Source organism: Ranitomeya variabilis, chromosome 4 (assembly GCF_051348905.1).
Source record: "Ranitomeya variabilis isolate aRanVar5 chromosome 4, aRanVar5.hap1, whole genome shotgun sequence".
Classification (NCBI taxonomy): Eukaryota; Metazoa; Chordata; class Amphibia; order Anura; family Dendrobatidae; genus Ranitomeya; species Ranitomeya variabilis.
In genome coordinates, this window is record NC_135235.1 from 410,221,486 (window position 1) to 410,243,068 (window position 21,583).

General features: G+C 42.6%; 1 protein-coding gene across 1 annotated transcript in view; it reads right to left on the bottom strand.

The window, feature by feature from the left end:
* Positions 1–21,583, bottom strand: part of TNKS1BP1 (tankyrase 1 binding protein 1) — an 85,756-nt gene that overhangs the window by 16,298 nt on the left and 47,875 nt on the right. Inside the window, exons 7-9 of the mRNA XM_077251171.1 lie at positions 17,681–17,822; positions 14,039–14,190; positions 3,789–3,898 (exon numbers count right to left, since the gene is read on the bottom strand). Coding sequence (XP_077107286.1) covers positions 3,789–3,898; positions 14,039–14,190; positions 17,681–17,822 — 404 coding nt within the window. The remainder of the gene's footprint in view (positions 1–3,788; positions 3,899–14,038; positions 14,191–17,680; positions 17,823–21,583) is intronic.

Sequence of the window (21,583 nt, forward strand, 5' to 3'; positions counted from 1 at the left end):
ACATGTGTCTCCAGGGTGTACAGGTTTACCTGTTGCTATAGTACATGTGTATCCAGGGTGTACAGGTTTACCTGTTGCTATAGTACATGTGTCTCCAGGGTGTACAGGTTTACCTGTTGCTATAGTACATGTGTATCCAGTGTGTAGAGGTGTACCTGTTGCTATAGTACATGTGTATCCAGTGTGTACAGGTGTACCTGTTGCTATAGTACATGTGTATCCAGGGTGTACAGGTGTACCTGTTGCTATAGTACATGTGTATCCAGGGTGTACAGGTGTACCTGTTGCTATAGTACATGTGTATCCAGTGTGTACTGGTGTACCTGTTACTATAGTACATGTGTATCCAGGGTGTTGCTATAGTACATGTGTATCCAGGGTCTACAGGTGTACCTGTTGCTATAGTACATGTGTATCCAGGGTGTACAGGTTTACCTGTTGCTATAGTACATGTGTATCCAGGGTGTACAGGTGTACCTGTTGCTATAGTACATGTGTATCCAGGGTGTACAGGTGTACCTGTTGCTATAGTACATGTGTATCCAGTGTGTACAGGTGTACCTGTTGCTATAGTACATGTGTATCCAGGGTGTAGAGGTGTACCTGTTTCTATAGTACATGTGTATACAGGGTGTACAGGTTTACCTGTTGCTATAGTACATGTGTATCCAGTGTGTAGAGGTGTACCTGTTGCTATAGTACATGTGTATCCAGGGTGTACAGGTTTACCTGTTGCTATAGTACATTTGTATCCAGGGTGTACAGGTGTACCTGTTGCTATAGTACATGTGTATCCAGGGTGTACAGGTGTACCTGTTGCTATAGTACATGTGTATCCAGGGTGTAGAGGTGTACCTGTTGCTATAGTACATGTGTATCCAGGGTGTACAGGTGTACCTGTTGCTATAGTACATGTGTATCCAGTGTGTACTGGTGTACCTGTTGCTATGGTTCATGTGTATCCAGTGTTTACAGGTGTACCTGTTGCTATAGTACATGTGTATCCAGGGTGTACAGGTGTACCTGTTGCTATAGTACATGTGTATCCAGGGTGTACAGGTGTACCTGTTGCTATAGTACATGTGTATCCAGTGTGTACTGGTGTACCTGTTGCTATAGTACATGTGTATCCAGTGTGTACAGGTGTACCTGTTGCTACAGTACATGTGTATCCAGTGTGTACAGGTGTACCTGTTGCTATAGTACATGTGTATCCAGGGTGTAGAGGTTTACCTGTTGCTATAGTACATGTGTATCCAGGGTGTACAGGTGTACCTGTTGCTATAGTACATGTGTATCCAGTGTGTACAGGTGTACCTGTTGTACAGTACATGTGTATCCAGTGTGTACAGGTGTACCTGTTGCTATAGTACATGTGTATCCAGGGTGTAGAGGTTTACCTGTTGCTATAGTACATGTGTATCCAGTGTGTAGAGGTGTACCTGTTGCTATAGTACATGTGTATCCAGGGTGTACAGGTGTACCTGTTGCTATAGTACATGTGTATCCAGGGTGTACAGGTGTACCTGTTGCTATAGTACATGTGTATCCAGTGTGTACTGGTGTACCTGTTACTATAGTACATGTGTATCCAGGGTGTACAGGTGTACCTGTTGCTATAGTACATGTGTATCCAGGGTGTACAGGTGTACCTGTTGCTATAGTACATGTGTATCCAGTGTGTAGAGGTGTACCTGTTGCTATAGTACATGTGTATCCAGGGTGTACAGGTGTACCTGTTGCTATAGTACATGTGTATCCAGGGTGTACAGGTGCACCTGTTGCTATAGTACATGTGTATCCAGTGTGTACTGGTGTACCTGTTGCTATAGTACATGTGTATCCAGTGTGTACAGGTGTACCTGTTGCTATAGTACATGTGTATCCAGGGTGTAGAGGTGTACCTGTTTCTATAGTACATGTGTATACAGGGTGTACAGGTGTACCTGTTGCTATAGTACATGTGTATCCAGTGTGTAGAGGTGTACCTGTTGCTATAGTACATGTGTATCCAGGGTGTACAGGTTTACCTGTTGCTATAGTACATGTGTATCCAGGGTGTACAGGTGTACCTGTTGCTATAGTACATGTGTATCCAGGGTGTACAGGTGTACCTGTTGCTATAGTACATGTGTATCCAGGGTGTACAGGTGTACCTGTTGCTATAGTACATGTGTATCCAGGGTGTACAGGTGTACCTGTTGCTATAGTACATGTGTATCCAGTGTGTACTGGTGTACCTGTTGCTATGGTTCATGTGTATCCAGTGTGTACAGGTGTACCTTTTGCTATAGTACATGTGTATCCAGGGTGTACAGGTGTACCTGTTGCTATAGTACATGTGTATCCAGGGTGTACAGGTGTACCTGTTGCTATAGTACATGTGTATCCAGTGTGTACTGGTGTACCTGTTGCTATAGTACATGTGTATCCAGTGTGTACAGGTGTACCTGTTGCTACAGTACATGTGTATCCAGTGTGTACAGGTGTACCTGTTGCTATAGTACATGTGTATCCAGGGTGTAGAGGTGTACCTGTTGCTATAGTACATGTGTATCCAGTGTGTACAGGTGTACCTGTTGCTATAGTACATGTGTATCCAGTGTGTAGAGGTGTACCTGTTGCTATAGTACATGTGTATCCAGGGTGTAGAGGTTTACCTGTTGCTATAGTACATGTGTATCCAGGGTGTACAGGTGTACCTGTTGCTATAGTACATGTGTATCCAGTGTTTTGTAGTTTTAGTGAATTGCTTTTAAGTTTTTAGTACAATTCTACCCTTTGCCTGTAGGTTTTACCTAGCCCTACATTACAAGTGAACCAAGTGTAATGTAGTGAACCCAGTGTATGTATGTATGAAGGGTGGAGATAGATGGAAAACAAGTGTGTAGAAAGTGAACTTAAGTGTTTGGCCCTGCCATGATGGTTTCAAAAATAATCCTGTGCTGACAGAGTCCCTTTAAATTTTTGCCCATGCCAAGGTTATGCCGAGTGTCTGAGCTTGGTTTGAACCGTCATTCTGTGTTAATAGACTTGAAGATATATAGGTGTACCCAGTATGTATATGAGTACCTGCTACTATAGGTGTACCCAGTGTGCATAGGTGTACTTGCTAGTATAGTAAAGGTGCACTTAGTATGTATAGGTGTACCCACTGCTTTAGTAAAGGAGTATCCAGTTTGTGTAGCTGTACCTGCTGCTACAATACAGGCGTACCCAGTATATAGAAGTGTAGCTGAGGCTATAGTAGTGGAGTATCGGCAGCTATAAATACTGATGTACCCGATAGAGCTTATTAGCTTATTATATCTATATATATAATTGTCTAAGGGTTTTTCTGTCTGTCTGTCCTGGAAATCCCGCGTCTCTGATTGGTCGAGGCCGCCAGGCCTCGACCAATCAGCAACGGGCACAGCATGGCGACGATGTCATAAAGGTTGCCTCGACCAATTAGAGACGGGCACAGTCTGCCGCGAATTCGCCTCGACCAATCAGCGACGGGCACAGTATCGACGTAGATGTCATAATGGTTGCCATGGCGACGATGTCATAAAGCGGCCTCGACCAATCAGGGACGGGCACAGCATGGCGACGATGATGTCATAAAGGTTGCCTTGACCAATCAGCGACGGGCACAGTCTGCCGCGAATTCTGGAATCATCATTGTCCATATACTACGGGGACATGCATATTCTAGAATACACGATGCGTTAGAATCGGGCCACAATCTAGTATACAATATTTGCCTGTCTTGTCTGTTCTAGACTATGGTAATACAATGAGTTTACCTTGAAGATTCCGTTTTGTCTTTCCCTGGAGATGTTGGCTCTTGGCTTTCCTTTGATTCAGTTTTGGTAGCTTCACCTCCAGGAGCTTTATTTCGAGATTTCAAGCGGCCCTATCATTAATGATATGAATAGTGGTTATTGATTTCAGAGTACTAGAAGACAAATGATTCCTACTGTAAGGCAGTGGCTTCCACGTACATACGTAATGAAGCAGTCAACTTAAAAATGTCTTTATTTGCCAACTTGTGAAAATAAATCCAAAACGTTATCATCCAGTTTGCAGCCAAAACGTCGGTATCAGACCATATCAGACCGTTGCCATGGGTGCGGCAATACCTTTGCTTTAGTCTCTGGCCCTGGTCTGTGCTCAGTCTCACACAGACAAGGCATACACAGAACCTCCTGCTCTGATGCTTGTAAAACCAACACTGACACACCCAACTCTTACCTGAAAGCTTAAATGGGAATCGTGAACATGGGCCACTTCCAAGACCCGGAGTGGAGGGAGAGATTCGTCCCACTACCATCCTACAGATCTCCCAAAAATAAAAGCCCATGTCAGGTTTTCCTAAATCTGACTTGGTCAAATAGCTTGATCTCGTCCACACTTACTTTTATTTTGCATTGTAACCATAGCTGTGGCTGTAATTACAATGCTCTCCAGTGAGCTCAGTGTGTTTCTATGGGAGACACATAACGACACTTGTATAGACCTTAATTTCCCTCAGTGCCTCACACTACCATGAGAATAAATAACAGCTTCATCAGGAGGTGTGTTGTGAGGGAAGGGGAGAGGCAGGAACTTTTATAGTTTGACTCATCCAATGGCAATCAATATCTCTCCCAACCATCAGTTGACTAGTGCCCAACTTACACATTAAACTGTGAGCTGAACCCGTCGATATTGATGGGATCGGCAAACATCAGTCTAAGGGCTCATTTCCATTTGCGAGAAACACGTCCGTGTCTCGCATGTGAAAACCAAGCTCTGGCGCCGGTACTTTGGAGCGGAGCGTGCAGCTCCATGTATTGCTATGCAGCCGCACGCTCTGCTCTGGAGTGCCGGTGCCAGAGCTTGGTTTTCACATGCGAGACACGGACGTTTATCTCGCAAGTGGAAAGGAGCCCTAAGGCCGGGGTCACACTTGCGAGTGTGATGCGAGAAACTTGCATGAGTCTCTCGCATCAATGCCCGACACTGCCGCCGGCACTCGGGACCGGAGCGTTCGGCTATATAGAACTACATGCGGCCACACAGTCCGGTCCCAAGTGCGGTGGCAGTGCGGGGTATTGATGCACGAGTTTCTTGTATCACACTCGCAAGTGTGACCCCAGCCTAACATGTATGGAGGACTTCACTCACAACTTCAGTGCCTATTAACTCTTAAAAGTTTAAGTGTGAAACCATTGTCCTTACTGACGGAACCTCAGACACTTAAACCTCTATCCGCGTTACTGGATGGACAAATGTCTTTTTTCGGGCTTGCTAACTATGTTACTATTAGTAGAAGAAATGTCTGGATGCATTAATAATAAAAAGAAGCAAAATAATTTTCCTCACTACTGAGTGCCAAGTTTTTTCTATCATGTTACTATTAGGTTCTTTAGAAGGACGTAGATCTGGGGATTTATTCTGACGGAATATAGGCTGAACTGCATGGACAAATGTTTTTTTCGGCCTTGCTAACTATGTTAATATGTTACTATCCAACGACCCCCTGCATGTGCCATTTTGTGACCAGGGGTAGCATCTTTCTTATCACAACCTATAAAATCACCAGACACTCACATCTCTTATGCAGTTCATACATTTGTCACAAATCTGTCACATCACAAGAATAATATCATTGCATTTAAAATACATTATTATGTAGTTAATGTAAAATACTGTACCTAAGGGTGTGAAGATGTAGCAATAATGTAATGCTATAGTATAACATTTACTAACGTGATGGCACACACAGTATTAGGCATCACGGGTAATGTAGCCAAATATTGCCGCTGCTACACCGCAGCATAATGCAAGTGAAAGTGGACGTATTGTGACATAAGTAAGGTGAAAAAAGACGGACTGGCATTACGCTCTGATGTAGCAGTGTACCATTCCCTGGAGCATGTTATCTTTTAGATTTATGTATTTGAAGTGGATCCTCCATAAAGGTTGACAGACCTCACTGACAAGTGTATATGTATAGATGTCTTATGACTGAGGAATAAGGGTGAAATAAAGTGAAGATATTCTTAATTTTAATACCAATACAGGGAAAACAATTGCTCCCTGGGTGATAAGGCTCCATTCGTCACACAGCATTTTTGCCTACGTTCGTTGGACCCTCCTTCTCCTTTCCACCCCCACCCCCATGCAAAACGGGATACTTGTGTATGCACCCATGGGGCCGTAGACTATAAATAAACCATAATGGTGCCAACAGAGTCCATAAATTATGCACTTAAGAGCACACGTTGACTCTGTTGGGATCATTATACTATATGGCCACATCGGCGCATATGCCCAAATTCCGTTTTGGGTTGGGGTCCAGACATAAGCCCCGACAGGAATTGGGGTCCTGCCATGGGCAGGGAAGTATGGCTGTCTGAAACCTGCCTTAGGCTGTGACAGTAAGACAAGATGGCAGTATAACATGGACGATGATCGCGTTGCAATGCTCGGACTGGCCGGCAGCACTCCTGACCCGAGCGTACAGCTGCATAGGAATACATTTTTTCAACTGCTTCAGGATTCGAAACCCGAGAAGTGAAACAAATGACCTGACAGTCTTCAGGCGGCTTCCACTTGGAAGCAGCCACTATCATATATATAAAATAAAAAAAAAAAGATGTTTGCACTTTTGGAAAAAACACTGCCATCCTTGTTCTGAAGCACCTTCTGCTTAAAAGAAACTATAAGACCCCATGTGAGCATACTCTGAGGAGTACATGTGTGCACAGCATCAAACTCATATCCTAACGACGCAACTTTTGTGCAATGTGCGCCACATTTAATGGTGCACTGTACTTGATAAATAGTGCACAACTATTGAGTTATGCCAGGTTACCAGATTTGTGACAGCATGGATCTAATGCCAAAAGAGAAGGCACGTCTCTTCTCTTGCTCGCATTCACAGGCAAAGGACCGAGCAAGCTAAGCTGGGGTTTAAAGCATGCTGGCAGGGCCAGCTTGTTGACTCACTGTATACTGCTCTTGTAGAAGCCTGGAGGTGCTATGATAAAGTATGTCAGCAAGGCACTGTCTCATTGTATGCTGCGCAGGAGGGGGTCTTTGGTGGGGCCCCGGTCCAGAGTTTGCTTTAGGACCCATAAGACTGTAGTCATACCACTGTCTGATTCTGGTATTTTTCCCTCTTTCCAGGCCACAATCCTCTATGCTTTATTCAACCCCTCCACACCTCTTGCATGCCCCACAAATGTGCGTTTAAATGCTGAGTATATATTTAATGACTGAGCACCCAGCATCAATCACAAGAAACCTTCTAGAAGCCCTGCTTTCTGGGAGGTTTGGGGCGTTTTCAGCAACAACCTCAAGATTTGCCAATCTCTCCAAAAGTCTCGAAATTTGGCAAGCATGATCTTGGGGAGGTCGGAAGAGGCATTGTACATGAACATTTCACAGACAGTTTCAATTTATAAAACCCAAAATTCCAATAGTTAATAGGTTTTGTGATCTGCTGGTAATCAGCCGTCTTAGAGAATTTTTTCGCCCATCTGAAAGTCCGTTTCTTTGTTGTTTGCTCAAATTGCCTTGTTTTTTATGAAATAATTAAAAAAATACTTTGAATCTGAGTCAATTTGTGAAACCATAGCAAAAAAACTCCATTGGGGCACATAATGTGGGAATGCGACTTAAAGGCCCCGATACATATTAGGTTAACATCAGCCAAATCTTTTGATATCGACAGGTTTGACTAACAATCTAAGGTGTATGGGGGCTTCCTGGCTGTTCCTAATAGATGATGTCGGGAGAAAGAAGGATTTGGCATGTTTCTTTTCAGACGCCGATCCTTTTTGTTCTCGAAGGCATAAGCTGCTGCCATAGATGTCTGGTAGGAACACTGGAGCATTCAGCCAGGTAATAGACAATGGAAATAATTGCAATCTTTCAGCTGACACCTTCTCTAAAAACATGTAACGTATTCATGTTTTCGTTTTCTAAAAAAATATCATTTGTTTTTAATGGAGTAAAATCTAAAAAATTTAAAAAAGTTTGATATTTTGCACTCTTAAACACTAGGGGGAGCAGCTGCTGATATTTGCCATGAAACCCTAGTGTACAACTAGCTCACATTACGACTGCAGTAAATGTGGGCCGGATCTGCTCACATATGTGTGATGTCACCCCTCTCCATGCGAGAAAAAGGGTAGGATCCCCGAAATGTCGGAAAACCCTTCACTGTTAAGTAGCATCTTTGTGCATCACATCGCTGCTCACTGGAGCAAAAAGATCCTCTGCACTGGACTCATTTTACTTGAAAATGGCTTATGGGAAAATGCCTACAAGTTACATAAATGAAGATTAAAATGATCATTGAAGTGTTTTTCCATCTTTGCTTAGTTCACTGGTATCACACGATGGCATTAGATTCCTTCAGAGATTTCCAGGGACTCAGCTTTCATATGTCAGTGTGTCCAGAGCCCATGTCACAGCAGGAGGTAGCCACGATGGAGGAAATGTGGTCATACAGCGACCACAGTCTCCTATATACAGGGGCTGTCATATCTGAGGAGTGTAAGTGTCATTACACACCAGCAATACAAATAGCAGCCCTCAGTGGCTGAAGAAAACAATTCCAAATAAAACACAATTGAAGCAGCACATTTCATTTTGCATTGAAAACAGTTGATTACATAAGCAATACTTATTAATACAAAAATAAAAATCACGTCACCTTCCCTTTAAGTCTAAAGGCTCACTCGGACATCGTGCTTGGGCCGGTTGGCACAGACTTGTTAATGATATAGTCATTCACTGCCTGAAGGTAGTGGTATTTTCCGAGCAAATTTACTCAAGTGCTCACTACTATCTGATTTCCATGTTCCTGACCTTGACTTGCGTACAGACATTGTTCGATTGTTACTTTATTGACTTTGTCTTGTTAATGGGAATCTGTAACTCACTCGATTTTTGCTGCATCTGGATCCTCAAACTATGTTTTCTCTGAAGTGACGGAGTGTTTTAGAGGAAGAAATACCTGGCCGAAATAGTGCAGCCAGGCTCCAATTCATGCTGCCCAAACCACGGGCAGCATGAATCCAGTGACAGGCTCCCTTTAATCCTTGTCATTCTACTGTGCTCTGACCTTGGCTTTGTTTGGGCCATGCTTACTCTCTCTGTACTCATCATGTTTTCTGATGACCTGATCATGACCTTTTGGCCTTTTCTATATTCCCTGTACAACTGCGCTACTATTGCCAGTTCTAGATCTGGCGGAGAACAGCATCCGGGGCATTCACTGCAGCAAAATCCAGATCCCTATGTAAGGGATAAAAGTTTAGAAATCTCTAAGGCGCTTTTTATTTTCGTTCATATCCTTATCTGTTTTTTGATAGTCTATGGGAATGTTCTCATGTTAACAAATAAAAATGGAGATATCCAATTTTGATCCGATTTGTAGAAATCTTTTATTCAAGTCAATGGGTCCATGAAAAAAACAGCACATGAATTTCATCTGTGTTGCATCCATTTTTCACTATCAGAGAAAGAGAAGCTTTGGAATTTTCATCTTTTTTGAGGTCTAGAAAAAGAGATTTTAATAGGAAGCAATGGCATACATGCCCATGTGCATATGTTAGAATTAGAGTAATCTTTACACCGGATCTAAATTGGTGTAAAGTGAAGAAAAATGCCCCGGTCATGTCAAGTCTATACACTGTATAAGATTCATGCGGTTGTGATGCAATTGTGAACTATTACCTGGACAGGGCGATATAAATTCTCTCCAAGTAAAGTATAGAAGAATTTAGAATATGCGTACGTCGATACTCTGGCTAGAATCTGAGCTATAAAATTTCATGTTAAGACGTGTATATGTAGTGGAATATATTGAAAAGAGTTAATCCACACTAAAGATCTATGAGTGTGTATGTAAAGTTATACTATTCTACTGCTGAAGTCTTTATCATTAAACTATACATAGAATCAGGCTTGGACTGGCCCACAGGAGAACAGGAGAATCCTCCAGTGGGCCCCTGTGCAACAGTGGGCCACCATCTTCTTATATGAGCAGTACTTGGAACAATATACCTAAGTCACTATGTACAGACAAAGGCAGCATCTTATTCATCTAACAATCTACTCATTGTTTGTGATGGAGGATAATGTCACATTAGTATGAAGCTGAAAACTGGGGCCCTGGGTTGGTTACTGGTGGGCCTTTGGCACTTCAGTCCGACACTGCATCCAATTATATGACATAGAAACTTGTTTATTCTATATCTCTGACTGTCATGTTTTACCTGCATGTCATAGGTTACCATGTCAGTTTGTTTCAAAGCATCATTTGTATCTCCTGGCCACCAATGTAAACTCTGTAACAGGGCCCCCACTTGTAGAACTTCTTATGTGGTACAAGGGCCTGAGTTTGACTGCAACTTCTGTCCTCCTATAACTACATCCTAGATTACATAGAAGCAGATATGCAAAGTGCCTGTCAGTGATTACTGAAAACACCATTTCAGTGTCTCTTTGTATGTTATCGCTGGAGATGTGACTCTAATCTAAGTTCCCTGCCGTAGTAATATACAGTGACTACGGAAAGTATTCATACCCCTTTACATTTTTCACTCTTAGTTTCATTGCAGCCATTTGGCAAATTCAAAAAAGTTCATTTTTTCACATTAATGTGCACACTGTACCCCATCTTGACTGAAAAAAATTGATTTGGAAAGGCACACTCTTGTCTATATAAGGCCTCACAGCTCACAGTGCATGTCAGACCAAATGAGAATCATGAGGTCAAAGGAACTGGCCAAGGAGCTCAGAGACAGAATTGTGGCAAGGCACAAATCTGGCCAAGGTTACAACAGAATTTCTGCAGTACTCAAGGTTCTTGAGAGCACAGTGGCCTCCATAATCCTTAAATGGAAGACGTTTGGGACAATCAGAAGTCTTCCTAGACCTGGCCATCCAACCAAACTGAGCAATCGTGGGAGAAGAGCTTTGGTGAGAGAGGTTAAGAGAAAGCCCAATATCACTGTGGCCGAGCTCCAGAGATGCAGTAGGGAGATGGGAGAAAGTCCCACAAAGTCAAGTATCTCTGCATCCCTCCATCAGTCGGGCCTTTATGGCAGAGTGGCCAGATGGAAGCCTCTCCTCAGTGCAAGACATATGACAGCCTGCATAGAGTTTGCTAAAATCCACATGAAGGACTCCCAGACTATGAGAAATAAGGTTCTCTGGTCTGATGAGACAAAGATAGACCTTTTTGGCGATAATTCTAAGCTGTATGTGTGGAGAAAACCAGACACTGCTCATCGCCTGCCCAATACAATCTCAACAGTGAAACATGGTGGTGGCAGCATCATGCTATGGGAGTGTTTTTCAGCTGCAGGGACAGGGCAACTGGTTGTTATTGAAGGAAACATGAATGCGGCCAGGTACAGGGATATCCTGGATGAAAACCTCTTCCAGAGTGCTCTGGACCTCAGACTTGGTCAAAGGTTCACCTTCCAAAAGGCAATGACCCTAAGCACACAGCTAAAACAACAAAGGAACGGCTTCAGAACAACTCTGTGACCATTCTTGACTGGCTCAGCCAGAGCCCTGACCTAAACCCAATTGAGCATCTCTGGAGAGACCTGAAAATTGCTGTCCACCAACGTTCACCATCCACCCTGACGGAACTAGAGAGGATCTGCAAGGAAGAATGGCAGAGGATACCCAAATCCAGGAGTGAAAAACTGGCATCATTCCCAAGAAGACTCATGGCTGTACTAGCTCAAAAGGTGCTTCTACTCAATACTGAGCAAAGGGTCTGAATACTTATCACCATGTGATATTTCAGTTTTCCTTTTTTAATAAATTTGCAAAAATTACTACATTTCTGTTTTTTTTTCAGTGAAGATGGGGTGCAGAGTGTACATTAATGAGAAAAAAAATAACTTTTTTTAATTTACCAAATGGCTGCAATGAAACAAAGAGTGAAAAATGTAAAGGGGTATGAATACTTTCCGTACCCACTGTAGTTACCAGCCACTGTCTTCTTCAGTTCCCAGCACTGCTTCAGTCTATCTTCTGCAGATTGTGACCTGCCAGATCGCTCCAGTGTTTCCTGGGTGAGCCAGAAGTCAGAACTCAATGTACGTCTATGACAGCCAGAACAAGGTCACAATGCGGCTCTCATAGACTTATATTGAGAGCTGGTGACCACTACCTCTGACTTCCAGTCAGAGGGCGGATTGGGACTGGAGTGGTAACAGGAACAGCTGAAGACGGTGGCTGGTAAGTATAAGACAAGGGGCAAGGAACTTACAGTGTATTAGTGGGACAACTCGAGCGTTAAAGTAAAAGAAAACACTGGAGTGGTGCTTGAAGCATGTCTAAATTGTGCTGGTTGTACAAGAGACTACCTTGCTGTATTGCCAACCATCCACAAATTCTTGGACAGTCCATAAAAATAGGGCTTTTTTTGCCCTGTCCGTAAAAAGATTTAAGGTGTCCATGATCTTTTTGAGGCTGAAGAAAACTATACAGTTCACAATGAACGCAGATCCTGTCTTCGCATCAAAATTATGGACTGTAGACACGTATGACTTATTATCACAATGAGTTATTATGGTTTTCCAATGTGTCCATAAAATATATTATCTGTCAGTGATTTATGATAATCTGTCCAGAAAAACCTTTCCCTGCTTGCCCTAGGTAAGTTCCATAACGTTAGCTATACTGTGATCACTGATCACATAAGAGAATTCTGCTCAGTTACTAAATGTGCTCCACTATTTTTCATATCTGAAGTTCTCCACTTACACTGTATCCTCACTGTCTAATTCCACCTTTGCATAATTAAGTGTTATCCAGAATAATGGCTGATCACCTGGTCAAAATGGTCATTAATGGCCTGCAACAGTGATGTGAATACTGGCTACACAACCACCTTGGTCTGGCGCGGTACACACTGAAGATGTTTGAAAAATATTGAGCTAACGCAGTGGCGACAGTGAAAAAATGAAATAAGACTCAAAGCACTTGTTGTTAAAATTAGGCTTGGGCTACACGGCGACTTTGGCTGGGACACCAGTATTCTGACGTTCTGTGCTTGCGCCGGCGCCTCTGCCAATCTGTAGACAACAGGCTAAAGTAACTTGCCATCCTCAGAACTGGGGGGCCGCAGTGTGGGGCGGTCATCTCTCCCTGTACTACCGCCGGGCTTAGCGTAGCTTAGCGTAGCTATGGGTGTGCCATCCAATTGTGGCATCCAGAGCAACCGCACCCTCTTCCCCCCTGGTAGCTACACTATAGATGTAGCCCCAGCCTTAATGGCTCCTATAGAGATAAGAGGGGGCAAATATTGCATTGCTCCTTAGATATACCGTATTTTTCGGACTATAAAATGCACCGGACCATAAGACGCCCCTAGGTTTTAGAGGAGGAAATTAGGAAAAAAAATTGAAGCAAAAAATGTGGTCAATTCTATACTTAATATCCCCCATCCTGGTTTGGATGGCTCCCTTATCTCTATCCTGGTGTGCAGGGCCCTATCTCTGTCCTGGTATGCATGGCTCCCTCATCCCCATCCTGGTATGCATGGCCCCCATCTCTGTCCTCGTATGCATGGCCCTGTCTTGATCCTGGTATGGATGGGCCCCATCCCCATCCTGGTATGCAGAGACCCATCTTTATCCTGGTATGCAGGGCCTCCATCTCCGTCCTGGTATGTATGGCCAAAATCCATATCCAAAAAATGTGGTCAATTCAATCGGACCATATTCACATAGAAGTCACTTTGACACATGTTAAGGTTTCAATACTAGAGGCTAGGCCCATCCTGATTTGGGTACACCTTGAAGCTAGTGGGATGGTGTTTACCCTTTTTTTGATAAATAATAGTGTTTACTAAGCACCCTATGTAATTTATATGCACTATTGCTTGTACTTACATACTTACAGCAGGGTATATGTTTATTTTGTTTGTCTTTGGTTTTGTCTGTTTAATAGCCAGTGTGAACATGCTCCTATTTTGCATTGATACCAAACTTATACCCCAGTTCATTTTTGGGGGGTTTAATTTTCTTACCTTTAGTATAGAGGGCGAGATTATTCCAGAAAATATTCCACCCTTCTTTGTTGGGGATTTTACTGATGTTGGAGAATTCTCTGGTGTACAGTCAGTAGATGTCTCTTCTTTTTCCTCATCATCAGAGTCCTCTCCTGGGGAACATGTTGGCTCTAAAAATTAATGTATAATGTGTAAATCAAAGATACTGTAGAGTGTATTCAACAGAATGTGAAGACATAATCTGCACTTTTAGCAAATGAGCCAAAGAAAACTCATTTTCTTTTATTTTTTGTTATACTGGTGCACATTTCCTGTGACAACCTTTTCGTAAAGTGAATCTGTCACTAAGTTTTTGCTACATTGTCTGAGAGCAGGATAATAAAGGAAAAGAGACCCTGATTTCAACGGTGTATCACATAGTCTACTGGGGGCAGCAGGTATGACACAATCAGAGACACTCTTTGAGAAAGCCACTCGGCGAAACGTACGTTGCAGTCACAGGAGCCAATTGAGTACTGACTACTGGTAAATACAACTTCCTTTACACTTGTCTCTTTTTAGTGCCTACTTTATCATGTGAATATTCATTATGTTCTCTTACACATACTCTATGTATGTACCCGTTTACAAATATTTTAGCCATAAGCTATATGTAATGAAGTTCTTATGTTGTAGAGTCACTATACCCACTACCAATACTGCTTACAGTGGTTTCTCTCTATATGTTACTGGATCCCCCCTCATGTGTTTTTATTGTCTCTTACATTTTATTTTATAACCTAATAAAATTATATTTTTACCAAGATAATCCTTAGTATACATATTTCGTTTTAGTGAATATCCATACTAATGAAATGATCTGTTGCTGATTATTCTTCACCTTGCTGTTGTTAACAGAGTTTTTAGATGTAGCAGAGCTCAGAAAGCTAAATGTGCCATTAGTCACTTCTCACAGCCAAACCGTGAGTCAGAGTGGTCAAGGAGTCCAAGGTCAGAAACCAGGAGGGTACATCATAAACAGAAGGAAGAGACAAAAGTGTAGTCGGGTAACGTTCCAAGGTCAAAAGTACCAGGGAGGATAATGGATCAAAGCAGAAGGGGTTAAAACAGGCGGATGGAAAGAACGAAGTCCAAGGTCAGGTGACAGATCAAGCATATAGAACTAAAGGCACAGGAGAACAAACCTCACAAGGTGAATATACGTCTGGCAGTGGTCTGGGAGAAGCAGCTCAGTTAAATGGGCATGGCCATTACCCGGGATAGTGATTACCCAGTCACAGATTGGATAGTCGAGCTGTCAATTAACACACTGACAGCTCAGCACGCCCCTGTACCAGATTGGATGGCTAATATGTCAGAAACTGCATCCCAGACACACTGAGGGGTGGAACCGTGACAATGACCCACACCTGGCTCTCTGTGTACATTGTATATTCATAGTGAGCTGCTTATCAGAGGAGGGGGTGTGGTCGGACCAGGGCTCGCGTGCACTGTGGTCTGAACAATGGTTATCTCCTAGTGATAAAACATTCATTGTATGTAAACAACATCGGACAGTCTAATAAATGACACATCGCTGTGTTATAGCCCCGGCATTATGCTGTTCTCAGGTTACATAGCAAAAACCCGCTGACAAATTCCCTTAAAGAAGACCTATTACTTTTGGGATAAAAAAGTGGCGGGTGATAGACTAAATAAGACTTTTTTGATATACATTTGATCACCATATATAATGATTTCCCTATACAGTAACAGGTTTTGTTCTCACCAAAGTGAGCACAAAATCTAGTGCTAGTTCTCCTCTGCGAGATACACACTGAGGGGGGAACTGATTACACAGAGCATCTTAATGGTGAATGCAGATCTGGTCAAGATTCTGGGTAAACCATCTGAACTGACCGCTGTCAGTATTCATTTCTGCTGTGATATGTAATATATACAAAATCAATTAAAAAATTGTACAAGGCCAAATACAGTTTTCTATGTTGGTATTTGTAATGTATCTTAAAAAAAATTGCCATATGGATCAAGTCCATATGACATCAATTTTTAAGCGCCCAATATCTATAGATCTTCATGTAAAAACTTCCATTTGAACTACCGCATTGACTTGCATTAGTACATGAGCTTTACACTTGCATTAAATACTTTGGCAAAACTTATACAAAATCATGATTGATAGTCCATTGTTTACTTAATGTTTAATCTTTGATCTCCTATGTTTACACCCATCAATTATTATTTTTAATATGTTTGCTAAGAAATAAATGAATTGTGATGATGATTGGCGAGTGCAAATGGGCTTTATTGGGGCATATCAGGCTTAGGCCATGTTCAATATTTGGTCAGTACTTTACACCAGTACTTGTAAGCCAAAATCAGCAGAGAAACAAACAGAGGAAAAGCAGAATAGTAACATGTGTACCAGTTCTACATTTTTCACCCACTTCTCATTTTGGCTTACAAATACTGATGTAAAATACTGACCAAATACTCAACGTGTGAACGTGGCCTCAATGTCTCGGCAGACTGAGCTCTAAATATGACTCTTACTATACAGGAATTCATCTTATGTCGCTTTATATATCAATACATCCAGCATGAAGAGAGCAGCACAGATCTGCCTTTTGTTTTGCTACATTCACTCTATTCCCCTCGCATTGATAATCTAATAGCTCAGAGGCAAAAAATGTGACACACCTGTCTAGATAGTGAGACAGTATAAATCAACTTTAGCCTCAATCTCTTAAAGGTTATCTTTCAGCAGGTTTTTGCTATGAAATCTGATAGTAGAATAATGTAGAGACAGAGGCCTCAAGTCCAGGGATGTATCACTTACTGGACTTCTTGGTGTAGTTTTGATAGAATCCCTGTTTTGTCTGCTGCAGATGTAGTAGCGGAGCTAAGTTTTCTATGTATAACCCCGCCCACACCCCTGACTGGCAGCTTCCTGTGTACACTGTGAATTGTCAGTAAGCTGCCAATCAGTGGTGGGGGCGGGGTTACACAGATTAGCCTGACTGGTCTGCATGTGAGGTGTAGTCCTCTAGTAATAAGCTCCTGGTGATTAAACACTGATTATATAGAAACTACAGCACACAGCCTAATATGTCACATATCACTGCGATGAGGCTCACAGTGGCTACATTATGCTGCTCTCGGATTAAATAGCAAAAACCTGCTGACAGATTCCCTCAAAAGATAAAAAGATCATCTTACATGTTTCCTAAAATTATATATTTGATAGAAGGTAAATAGCTTCATTTTCTTTTACCTCGTCAAGTTTGTGAGGGTGATGCATTAAAGAGGACCTATTACCTGAATGCTACAGACACCTAACAACAAAGAACAAAATAGATTTTTTTTGTCCTTTTATGGAGGAACTTGAAAACTGTGGGACGGATTAATGAAAGCTTTGACGCCAGAAAAGTGACGTGAAACGCTTTGAAGAGTCACAAAATTTTTTTGCTACCTTTGGTGCTCACACACTGGTTTGAAGCAGCTTGCCAGTCCCCATTTCTGGTGAGGGGCACAGAGACCGCACACCACTGAAAACATGCGCCGATCTCATTAAGCGACAAGCACGTCTTAAGGAATTTGATACATCGGACTTCATTAAGACTGGCGCATATTCCTCTAAGTCTTCTACAGTTTGTATACCTGTGGAGTCCCGGAACATCCAATATTCGGCATCAGTCTCCTCTTGGGCAGTGCAGGTTCCTGCTGCAGGTGTTCGATGACATCTTTTCTTGCCAAGCGACGCTCTGCCTCTCATTAATGATGTATCTAAAACGTTGGTGCCCTGAATGGAAAACAACAAACAGTTGTGAGTTTAAAAGACCTATAATCCTAAAGCTTGAAGGTAACCTTGAAAAATGTAATTTTGCCTCAAGTCTCCACTAGATGCAATGATTTCAATTCTTCTGATGGCTCAAGTTTCATCAAAGTATGCAGACAATGGCCCCTCAGGCTCAGGCAGCCACTCAAGAAAAAAAACCAAGTGGAGCAAGTATTAAACAAGGTGACTTGAGGTGTTCAGCTTCTAACTGTCCCGGACTAAAGTAAATTTACAGGAACTTTGCTGAAAATACCATCGCAATTATAACAAATGTGTTACAAGTTTCGGGTTTCACACCCTCAAGTGATAACAGGTATCTTTGCATGCCTCAACATCGTCCCCACTTCATTCAGATCATAGAAACTATTTTTTTGGCTTCTTCTTCTACTGTTCCTCACTTAAAGGGGTGGTCCGAAGTTCAAAATTATTTTCATCCTAAAGCCCTATCAATTTAATGTCTTAACCTAAACTATTTTGTAATAAACTTGAACTAAAAATTCCTTATCCTTCCCTAACTACACTAACTACTTTTTGTTTCACTTTCTTTTTGATGATGCTTCATTTGAGAATCCCAAGGCATGCTGGGATATTCAAGCAAAGCTTCATCAGGGGCAGAGACTGCAGTCACTGCGGCAGACCCCGCCCCTCCCTGACATGAAGCATCATCAGTGACACTTGTTTCAGGGGCTGAACTAGTCCTTGCGCGATATGCATTGTGCATAATGACAATGCGCTCTGTTGACGGCTCAGATCAGCAGTAACGAGCTGACAACAGAGCACATTGTCAGAATACCCAGTGGTCAGTGTCCAACGCCGCGCCCAGCAAATTACATCACTGGTCTCTGCACCCCAGGTATTCTTACAACATGCTCTGTTGCTGGCTCATTACTGCTGATTTGAGCCAGCAGGAATCTTGCGCTTCCCTTTTTATTTATTACTGAGGCCATGGAAGACACTTTGAGACTGTCTTTTGATGCTGGCATTTTAGTTGGCACAGTATAGACATATTAGAAGAAAAAAAGTTACGGACCTGTTGTTGATGGTTGCAATACGTCACCTGCCCATAATGGCCAATTGCCATTTAGGATATGCAATACTCTAAGGATTAAGGGTACTGTTTACACATGGGATCTGTACAACACCCATTCATGTCACTGCTTGTTTTTTCCCTAACCAGCAGTAGATAACTGACAGCTGAAATGTGCTAAGGATAACTTCTCCAGTTCTTGCTTTTCTCAGTTCATCATAATTTATCTCAACTCTTAGAACAAAAAGCCTCCACAAATCACACAGCTTATGTATTGTAATAGAAGACATTTGTCAAGGTGTATCCGTGGCCAAAAACATACAGGGTATGTTTTTAAAAACATGTAAAAAAAACAGATATTTGCCAATGGTTATGGGTTTATGGGTTTTTAAAAGAGTCACAACCTGCAGCTAGTGAGAAGTGAACACATGAGTCTAAAACATTATATACTTGTAAAATTAGTAGCAAGTAAAGAAACAAAAATCACCGCCACTATCCACAGGCCGAAATCACATTCAGGGAAACACCCCATTAAAGGTACAGATAAGGATCCTTACTTGTGGTTAGGTTAGGAACTCTCAGTGATGCTTAGTGATTATTCTACGGCACTCTTCGCACCAAATGTCCATTACGTTTCGTTTAATCATGAAGAGCAGGAACATGTAAGTACAGAATCCCATAGCATCCGTCGGCTGTTTCGCCTGTGAATATGCTTTGTCAAGGCATCAAGAAAGCATATTCAAAAGCGAAACGGCCATACATCGCTTTGGAATATTGTATCTGCTGTTCATGGATAAAGGAAGTTGAATTTGATAAGGAGTTCTGAGGATTATATGCTCTAATATTTGATTATTATATAAAAATATTGATAATATAACCACCTATTAATTTGCAGAATAACAGAAGCCAATATTAGCCGAAAGGCCTTATTAGCATATTTGCACTGTGACCAAGAGTAGGTTCAGTATTCAGTCACTTAGGCAATGCCTAAAGGCCTTGAGTTTAATAGCCCCACAGGACCATATTGCACAATATTGTTGAAAGATATTTCTTCCATGTGCCTTTTTCTACCACAAATCACGAAAGAGATGCACCTTCCTATCAGGGCTGGAATAAGCAACTGTTCAGTTATGACAATATATGTCAGGACATATCAGTGATGCATGTAAATTTCTACTATTTTACTTGATTTCTACCTCTGTTCCCTTACAGCAGTGGTCCCCAACCTTTCTGACCTTGAGAGCCACATTGAGCTCTGCAAGAGGGTTGCGAGCCACATCCAGCTGCTGTCCCCCTCACAGTAGTGGTAACCAAAGCCCCCATTATGACTGTAATGATAACCAAAGGTTTTCCACACAAATCACCCCAAAACAGTATACCAAGATCCAGGGGTTCCCACCACACCCCACCACATTCAGCATTCTCATCACGCACTCCCAACAAAGTCACATCCATCTTCAAGCACCTCCTCTGACAAGTAGTATCATCCTGTGTCCAGCGTACCATACTTAAATTATCTCTAAACCCCCAAGACCAGTAGATGTGTACCCAAATCTGCTCTTTTCTGCAGGGGTACTCACAAAGTTCACCATTTTGTGATGTGCTCTTCATTCCAGTTTACTAAATCTGGAACTAATGCACCAAGCTGGCAGACAGCCGTGAGCCACAATTCATGGGACCGCGAGCCACATGTGGCTCCTGAGCTACAGGTTGCGGACCCCTACCTTAGAGTAAAGCTGTGGTAATAGCATTTTCTACAAAGAGTCTAACGTAGTCTGAGACACACCCAGGGCCAGTGATAGAGGCAGACAGACCAGGCAGCCGCCTATGGCCCCCGCTCCTCCAGGGTCCCCCAGCCAGTTGCTGCTATGGGGCCTGTGAGTAAGAGGGGCCCAGTGACACCCCCTCCCCACATCGCGCATTCAACTTATCAGCATCATAGATGTCGATAAAGTTGAAAGCAGTGATGGAGAAGAGAGCGTCATGTGACACTCCCTCTCCCATCAGATCACTCCCCCTCTGCCTCTGACTCAGCGTGTTTCAGCAGTGGAGCTGATGAGACGCTGAGATGCTCTACAGAAGTCAGAGCAGCTGGGGAACGCGGATCAGAGGTAAGTATTGTGCATGTGTGTCTGCATTATAGTGTGTGTCTGCATTTTAGTGTGTGTGTTTGTGTGTGTGTCTGCATTATAGAGTGTGTGTGTCTGCTGCACAATAGTGTTTGCGGGAGTACTGCACTATACTGTGTGTGGGGAGACTGCTTTATATTGTGTGTGTGTGTGTGGGGGGGCTGCACCATACTGTGTATGTGGGGGGGTGCACTATACTGTGTGTGGGGGTGAATGCACTATACTGTGTGTGGTGGGCTGCATTATACTGTGTGTGGGGGCTACACTATACTGTGTGTGTTTGTGGGGGGCTGAATTATACTCTGTGTGTGTGTTTGTGGGGGGCTGCATTTTTCTGTGTGTAGGGCTGGCTGAATTATACTCTGAAGTGGCTGCTTTATACTCTGGGGGTGGCTGCATTATACTCTGAGGAGTGTTATGATCCGGTGGTAGGATCTCAAAACTGACCTGACACATGTGACCAGAATATAGGACCAGTTCTGGGGAGGTGGAAGCTATACTGACTGCAATCCTGATCCTATCCACAAACACTAAAGGCAGCCGTGGAGCGTTCCTAAAATCCTAGACGC